The sequence below is a fragment of the Balaenoptera musculus genome, chromosome 18 (genome assembly GCF_009873245.2).
Source record: "Balaenoptera musculus isolate JJ_BM4_2016_0621 chromosome 18, mBalMus1.pri.v3, whole genome shotgun sequence".
Lineage (NCBI taxonomy): Eukaryota > Metazoa > Chordata > Mammalia > Artiodactyla > Balaenopteridae > Balaenoptera > Balaenoptera musculus.
In genome coordinates this window covers 78,327,663-78,335,882 of record NC_045802.1, presented here as the reverse complement: position 1 = coordinate 78,335,882, position 8,220 = coordinate 78,327,663, and the positions used below count along the sequence as shown (strand labels likewise).

The 8,220-nt window shown below is 59.9% G+C and overlaps 1 protein-coding gene across 1 annotated transcript; it reads right to left on the bottom strand.

Moving 5' to 3' along the window:
- Positions 1-4,162: 4,162 nt before the first annotated feature.
- On the bottom strand, positions 4,163-7,931 carry SOX1 (SRY-box transcription factor 1). Its single transcript, XM_036831126.1, has one exon. It carries the CDS (start codon positions 7,193-7,195, stop codon positions 6,032-6,034), a length of 1,164 nt encoding a protein of 387 aa, XP_036687021.1. The 5' UTR covers positions 7,196-7,931; the 3' UTR covers positions 4,163-6,031.
- Positions 7,932-8,220: the final 289 nt, after the last annotated feature.

Below are 8,220 nucleotides of genomic sequence, written 5' to 3'. Positions count from 1 at the left end.
TATTGCTGCCACTAGATACCGTCTCTACTTAGCGTTTCCGGGGTGCGCAGAGAGAGAACAATGTCTGGGTGATAACTCTTGTCAGTCCCCCCATTGTCAAACCCAATCTTACATTCCTCCACACTCTCACAATATTTCCCCATTGGGAACATGCCTGACATTGCAATTTCTCAAAACTGCAGCTCTGCAGTGAATGCCTAATTCCTGAAACTGCAAAATCTAACAAAAGCTGATTTTTTCCACTGATTTGACTGGCTGACTATTTCGAGGCTTTGCATGTGATGCCCTGCTGTTCTTCACAAACAGCGTCTTTAACGTCCCCACGCGGTCGTTCTGAAGTGGCTGTGGGCAATGAAGTCCTTGCGAGGGACCTGTGGGGCGTTCAGACTCACTCACAATGTCCGGCCTTCCTGCCACAGACAAAATTTCCCCATAGGTTACCTTTAGCAATTCAGGAGTAGCAATCGGTGACTTGCTTTGAACCCGGAACCCATTCACCAGGAGAGCCCAGTGTTACCCAGGGCGGCTGTGCAAACACATCAGCGCACGTGGAGGTATCTGTTTGCGGTGTTTTAAAAACTTCTCTCCCTCTCTCTCTGGTGTTGGCGTTTTCACATTTAAAGATGAAAAGCCAATTTAGAGGAAAATGTGGCAATTCTGTTTTGTTTTCACTATCAAAATAGATGATCTTTTTCTATCTTTGGATATACCACTAGTTTGGGTGCTTTATCTATTTTTCATATTTGTTAAAGCCCCTCGTGCTGTTAACTGCAGCGCAAGTTCCCAGCTTGACTGGCGAGGAGGACAAATGTATCCTTTTCCTTCCTTCTCCCCTGACCCCCCGACCCGATCCCTCACCGCAAACTCCAGTTTTCCTGACTTGCCGGATGAGCCGTGGGGATTTCGCTCCCCATGAGCTACGCCGGATTATCACCCAGATTAGCGCCTCATTCCCCCGCCCTGATGGAGAATGGGGTCTGGCGACAAGCAGCCTGAATGTATTCCATCGCCCACCCCCCAGTACTGCCCCCCCCTTCCACACACGAGGTTTGCAGGAGCCCAGGTCGGGCAGCGATTCCTGCAGAGCCTGGGGAAAAGCGGAAAGGCAGGGCGCCCGAGGACCTGGTCTTTCAGCCTTGGTCTCTCATGCACACACAACTGCCTCGGCAGGACGGGCCTCTCCGGCCTTCTCCGCCCAGGCTCGCGTGCGGAGGAGCAGCCGGAGGCGGCCCAGGAAGTGGAGCCGGGCGCTCTGGTGGCGGAGAAGGACTCGGACGGACCCGCAGTCCGCCCTGCGGTTGCCGTCGCCTCGGCGCGGGCCTCCCGTCTCCCCGCCCCCAACTTGTTGCGGCCGAGCCGGGAGACGGCCTGTTCCGCTCGCTGACTGTAAAAGGGTTTGACTTGCAGCTGACCCCGGGTCAGGACTTTCTCTGCACTAATCCCGCTCTCTTTAGACACAAAACACGCTGCCCTCTTCCCTCGCATCAGTCATCTTAATCCCCCCGGCGGCTGACACCCCGCGCGGCCCCCGGGCCCCGGCTGCCCCCGAGTGGGCTGGGGGTGGACGCCCGGGACCCCACGCCCCTCCCGCGCCGAGCCCGCGGGGACGCGGCGGAGCGGACGGGGGACGGGCCGCCCCCGGCACCTGCCGACCCCGACCCGGACTCCGGGGGAGCGTCCCGGGCCGGGCCGCGGGGGGAGGCGGGACGCGGCGAGAAGAGACAAAGGAAAGGCCGGGAGCGCAGGGCAGGAAAGCGGAGGAGACGGAGCGGGAGGGGAGGTAGAGGGGAGGGGGAGAGCGAGGCTAACGGGACGGAAAGGGACGGCTGGAGAGCTGCCGAGAGAGAAGTGAGCGGGAGGAGAGGCGGGGGCCGGGCCGCGAACCCGGCGGGAGGAGGGCGACGGCGGGCGGCCGGGAGGCCCGGCCGCCCCCGCCCGGAGGGGACCGGGACCCGCACGCCGGGCGCAGGGTGCCGCCCGCCGCCGACGCTGCCGGGTTCCCGCGGGCGGGCGGAGCGGGGACCTGGCGGGCGCGCAGCTGGGGAGGAAGGGCCGGGAAGGAGGGGGGCGGCGGGGAGGGGGAGGGGAGGGAGGGAGGGGGAGGGGGGGAGGGGAGGCGAGGGAGGAAGAGCTCCGCGCCCCCCGCGGGGCCTCGCCGTCGGGCTGGGGGAGGCGGGCCGGGGGCCGGGAGTGGGGGGCGAGGGTGAGGGGTCGCAGGTCCCCTCCTCCAGGGCTCGGCCTCCGCGCGCGCGCGCGGCGTCCCCGCGCCGCCCCGACCCTGCGGGGCTGGGGGGCGGGGACCCGGGCCCACCTCCCTCGGCTCCTCGCTCCGGGGGGCCCGCGCCCCCTCAACCCCTCCCCTCCCGGCCCGGCCTTTCAATCCCGCCAACTAGTCACGCTGGGAAAAGGGCTGCGTCAAGGCCAAGTCTGCTTTTCACTTGAAGTTTCCAAGGAATCAAACCTATTATTACGTTCTGCCGCCGACGTTTCTGGAGCCTCTGCCCCGCGGGCCGGGCTGCGGAAGCGGGGGAGGGGACGCGGGCGAGCGGGGTCGGGGTCGCTCCGGAGCGCGCCTTCCCGGGGCCCGCAGCCCGGTAGGGGTTTCTCGAATTAGCTGGAACTTTTCGGAGACAGAAATCTGCGTTGGCCGGTCTTTGTCGAGAAAATGAAACGCGCGAATACGCGTGTTGTTCTTCTCCCACATGCAGGATTTTAATAGACCTATCAGTCACCGCCGCCCGACGCGCATCTGCACATCAGGCGCGCTCTACGCGCTACCCGTTTTGAAATTAATTCACTTCTCCAGCTACCGGTGGGTTTCTTTGGCGGGGAGGAGAGGGTAGGGTCAAAGTCTTAACAACAACGAAAGGGGCCTGTGAGTTTAAAAAAAAAAAGGGGCGGGGGGCGGAGGACAAAAACGAGCAAAAAATTCCTCCAGCAAACAAACCGTGCTACCCTCACTCAGCCTGGAGAGCCGGGCGGCGCACAGAGGCCGGTTCCTGAGCTCCCGCGGTCTCCCGGCACGAAGTTGTGCAAACTTTGCACAAGGCCACCAAAGACTGTCCGCGCTCTCCACACGGTTATCATACAAAATTGGAATAAGCGATAGAAGTACCGCTCTGGGATCTGGAAGTGGATGGGGCCATCACAGTATAATGATGGTCACATAACATTTCAGTTCGTGAATAGGGTGAGGGGTACCTTGGCAAGAACGGAATTCACAGTTGAGTGAGGCATCTCAAGAGCCTTGTGGAATATTCTCCCCGCGAATTTAAATCGAAGAAACAGCGTTGGAATGATAAGATCTCAATCCTGAAGGATGAATCCTAGCTAATTTCTACTCCCCCATCCCAGGTTGTTTCAAAATTGAATCATTAAAGAATTTATATTTGCTTTTCTTCACATTGTTCTAGTCAACAAAACAAAATTGCTGGATTTCAGGAGTTCCTCTTTTAAGATCTTCCTGGGTTTTGAACAAAGTGGCTTGGGCCACCTGGCATTGACTATTTCTGGTGACTCTGTATGAGACACATAGGGGAAAATGCCACACTGTAAGTCCACCTTCCAGGAAATCGACAGACAGCTCTGCTGGGAGTCCCCCGCATCCTGCTAAACTTTTTATAGTCAGAAACATTTCAGGTGTTACCCACATTACTAATATTGTTATGCCAATAGTCGAGCATAGATACAAGTTTGGTTACACATATATTCGAGCACAACCCCACATCTGCCTGCCACCTTAGTAAGTGCAGGGAGATGCTGCAAAAGAGCCAGACGGAGTCCACTGAACTCCGTATATTTCAGAGTAAATGAGGCCTGCACCTTAAGCTGCATGTGGAGTTCACAGAGCATCACAGAATTTCCTCTCCCAGAGGGGACTGTGTGTGGCATTTATTCCCAGACTATCTCACTATCTGAAGATGCTGTTCTGCTCAGCAGTCCCTATGTATCCAAACACATCAGATTGCTAAAGCAAAAATAAATAAATAAATAAATAAAAAGAGAGAGAGAGAGGGAAAAGAAAAAAGAGGGAGACTTTATTATCTTGTTAGAAAGAAGCAATTGACGTCGTTCTTGATATTTCTGCAATCACCTTAAGGAATGAGCAGTTGAAGCAAAATTATCAAAGTGACTCCAAAAAATTACACATGTCAATTGTCAGGTGAGCATTTTACTTAAAGCTATTCTCCAGCACAGCCTGAATGTAGTTCTCATTAACCTGCTAGCATAGGCCCATGTTTGGAAGGATAGTCTATGCTCATTCCAGTACCAAAAAAAAAAAAAAAAAAAAAGATGTTAAGAAAATGAGGGGTTGATGAAATCAACATATTTCCATCTGGCCTAAAAGTTTGTTCTTTTCAAAAATATTTCATCTTTATGCTGTGACTAATGTCAAAACGTATTTGCTACAGTATAACTTTTAAATGCAATATTTAATGCTGTCAGATTACTTGAAGACAAAGTTTTACAGAAAACTTTAAAATCCAGAAAAAAACTGCAATGTACCAATAAACACCTAGAAAAAATATAATTAAAAAATTTAAAGCATCAAACAACCTCAGATCTCATTAGGAATAATAAACACCGCATTTTGCGTTCACATCGGCTAGCAACTTGCATCCCAGTGTCACGGCGGGGCATGTGGGGGCGGTCGGTTCTGTGTGTGTGAAAATCCAACAAAATTATTTTGTCCCTTTCCAAGGAGAAATATACCAGAGGGAGGGGCTGAGGATAGACGGAGGGGCCTCGGTTGCAGTACATTTTAGTTTAGAGACTGCGTTTCCTTGCGCCAAATTCAGAAAATTCCACTTGCAATCTTGTTAACTGCCCGGGAGTCGGGGGCCCCCGCGCCCCCGCCGTGGTCTCTGTCATCCATCCTTGGCCTGGTCCCGCCATTGGGGTCTTCTCTCCTCCCTCCTCCGCCCCAAACTGCACTCAGGTCCCGGGCCAGCTGCAAGAGGCAAAGCCCGAAACCAGGGATCGCAAAGCCCGCCGGCAGCGGCCGGCAGCTAAAAACTACACACCCAACGGCCGGACTACAAAACTAAAATTTTTTTGGGGGGGGGGCAATTATTTCTCGTTCCGTAATAACACTGTAAACGCTACAAAATAATCTACCGATTTTAACTTCCCTCCGTTCCTCTGAATGCAGCTCCATGAAAACCGTACCCTCTCCCCTGGGGTTCCCTCAGTTTTAGTTCATGCTGATAATTTTTCTTTCTCCTTAGTCAGATTTACTGATTGTGTTTTGAGCTCATAAAACATGAATCTAAATTTAGCACGTTTCAAGTTTAGGGGGAAAAACCGGACTTCTCTCTCTCAAATTTATTGACTCAAAGTTCGATGCATTTTCAGGGTGGAGGTTCCTTTACCGTTTCGAGAAGAAAAGCTTTTCAGGAAACTATGTACATAATCTGAATCCTCCTGCCCACACCGCAACGCCTCCAATAAAAACTTCACAACGCGTTTACATGAAATAATACAAAACAAAAAACCGGAAATGCTCAGATACAGAAAGTTTTACAAAACCCAGAATACCGCTGCCGTCTGAAAGGGGTACAGGTGGGGATCTCTTGGTATAAGTTAACCAACCAAGCCCCCAAGGCGGTAACGACCACCAAAAGCGAGTGTTTGGCTCTGGCTCACTACACCGATAACAAATGAGAGCAGCTCCCCGCGTCGCCGGCACCCGACGCCGTCAGGAGGCGATGCGGGCGGAGGGCGGGCGCGCGGCCGGGATCGAAAAAAGCTGGCGTCGCCTCTCGCTTGGTTTGGTCTCTGTGTCCCCTCGAGCAAAGAAAACGCTTTCTGCCTCCGCGGGTGATAAATACTGTACAAAAAGTCTCAAGAAAACACCGAAGTTCAGTCTCAAACGCACAACGGTCCCGCCTAGCGGTCCCCAGGAGCTCCCGGTTAGGGGGGCCGGGTGTCACCTGGTGCTCGGCGCCAGTGTTTGCCTGTTTACGAGAACGTGGAAACGTCTGTACAAAAGCCAGGCGGCGCGTCGCCGGCCGCAGGGCCCCCCGCGTCCCTAGATGTGCGTCAGGGGCACCGTGCCGTTGACGCCCGCGCCCGCGCCCTGGTAGTGCTGCGGCAGCGAGTGCAGCCGGCTCTGCGCCGCGGCTGCGGCCGCCGCCGCCGGGTCGCCGCCCTCGCCGGCCGGCAAGTACATGCTGATCATCTCGCGCAGGTCCCCGGGGCACGGCGCCCGCGAGTGCGCCGGGGCCGGCGGGCTGCCGCTCGGCTCCGACTTGACGAGCGAGCCGAGCGCGCCCAGGGCGCCCGACGACGCGGCCGCCGCCGCCGCCGCCGCCGCCACGGCCGAGTTCTGGTGCGCGCCGCCCGCGGCGGCGGCAGCGGCGGCCGCGGCGCCGTAGGGGAGGCCGCCGTAGCCCGAGGGCGAGGCGCTCATGTAGCCCTGCGAGTTGGAGATGGGGCTGTACTGCAGCGCGCCCATGTCGTAGCGGTGCATGGGCTGCGGGTTGTGCGGGTGCGCGTGCGGGTGGTGCGGGTGCGGGTGCGCCGGGTGCGCGTGCGGGTGCGCGCCGCCCGCGCCCGGATGTTGCCCGTAGGCCAGCTGCGCCTCCTGCATCATGGCCGCGGCGGCCGCCGCCGCCGCCACCGAGCCGGGGTAGGCGCCGTTGGCCCAGCCGTTGACGTGCGCGTAGCCGCCGGCCGCCGCGCCGCCCGGGCTCTCGAGGCGCTGGCCCACGGCCGCCGCGCCCACACCCACGCCCACGCCCATGGCCACGGCCGCGCCGCCGCCGCCCGCGCCTGCCGCCAGCAGCCCGCCGGCCAGCGAGTACTTGTCCTTCTTGAGCAGCGTCTTGGTCTTGCGACGCGGCCGGTACTTGTAGTCCGGGTGCTCCTTCATGTGCAGCGCGCGCAGCCGCTTGGCCTCGTCGATGAAAGGCCGCTTCTCGGCTTCGGACATGACCTTCCACTCGGCGCCCAGGCGCTTGCTGATCTCCGAGTTGTGCATCTTGGGGTTCTCCTGGGCCATCTTGCGCCGCTGTCCGCGGGACCACACCATGAAGGCGTTCATGGGCCGCTTCACCCGGTCCTGGTTGGCCTTGGCTCCCGCGCCGCCGCCGCCGCCGCCGCCCCCGCCCGCCCCGGCCGGGCCCGACAGGTTCGTGGGGGCCTGGGCGCCGCCGGGCGAGTGCAGGTCGGTCTCCATCATCATGCTGTACATCGGGGCGGCTCGCGGGTTCACCGGCACCGCGAGGAGGGGGCCTGGAGCATAGACAGCCGGGGGGCGGGGGGGACGGAGAGGGGCTCAGACGGAACGAGACGTGGGTCGCGGGGAGAGGTCCTGGCAGAGAGAAGAATGGGGAGAGGTGGAGGCGACAGCAACAAAAAAGAGGCAAAAACACACGCACTTAGCGCCGGTCCGGCTCACAGGTGGAAAGTTTCTCTGCAGCACAAACCACTTGCCAAAGAGGCCGAGGGCCGGGATCGCCGTCGCCGCCGCAGCCGGGTCGCCCTCGGCGGAGCGGTGCAAACAGGTTCAGTCGCGGCCAAGTTGCAGCTCCACTTTCCGGGACGCGAGCGGTGCGCGGGGCCGGGCCAGGCCCGGGGCTCGCCGCCGCCGCCTCGCCCGCCCGCCGCCGCCGGAGCCTCCTTCCTCCTGCGCTCGGTCCTCGGCGGCCTCCAACTCCGGGGCTGCAACTTCTAGCAGCGCGGCGTGCCGCGTGCGCTGGGCATGTGCCGGTCCCAGGTGCCCGTGGGGAGCGAGCCGCCGAGGGGGGAGCGGGGGGGGGCGGGGGGGCGCTCACGGTGCCGCCGGGGAGGGGGGCCGGGGGCAGCTGAGGGAGGGCAGGCGCGCAGAGAGGGCCAGAAAGCAGGGCGGCCGAGCCAGGGATGGGCTGCCCGCTGCCTGCCCGGGGCCGTGCGCTCGGAGCGGAGGCGCACGCGGGGCCGGCGGCGCGCGGGGCCCAGCAGCCATACGCCCGGCCCGGGCTGCCATTAAATGAGCGCGCCGCGGCCAATGGGAGCCGGCGGCGGCGGTGATTTGCATGGCGCGCTGGCGAGTGACGTGGGGAGGGAGTAGAGGCGCCGGGCGCGGGCGGCGGAGCGGGGAGGAGGGGGAGGAAGGAGGGGGAGCGGGGGCAGAAAGGAGGGGGGGGGGGAGGAGGCCCGGGAGGGGGTCACAGCCACGCTGCTTCCTGAGCGCGCGCGGCGGCGGCGAACCCCGAGCTCACCCTCCTTGCCTCTCCC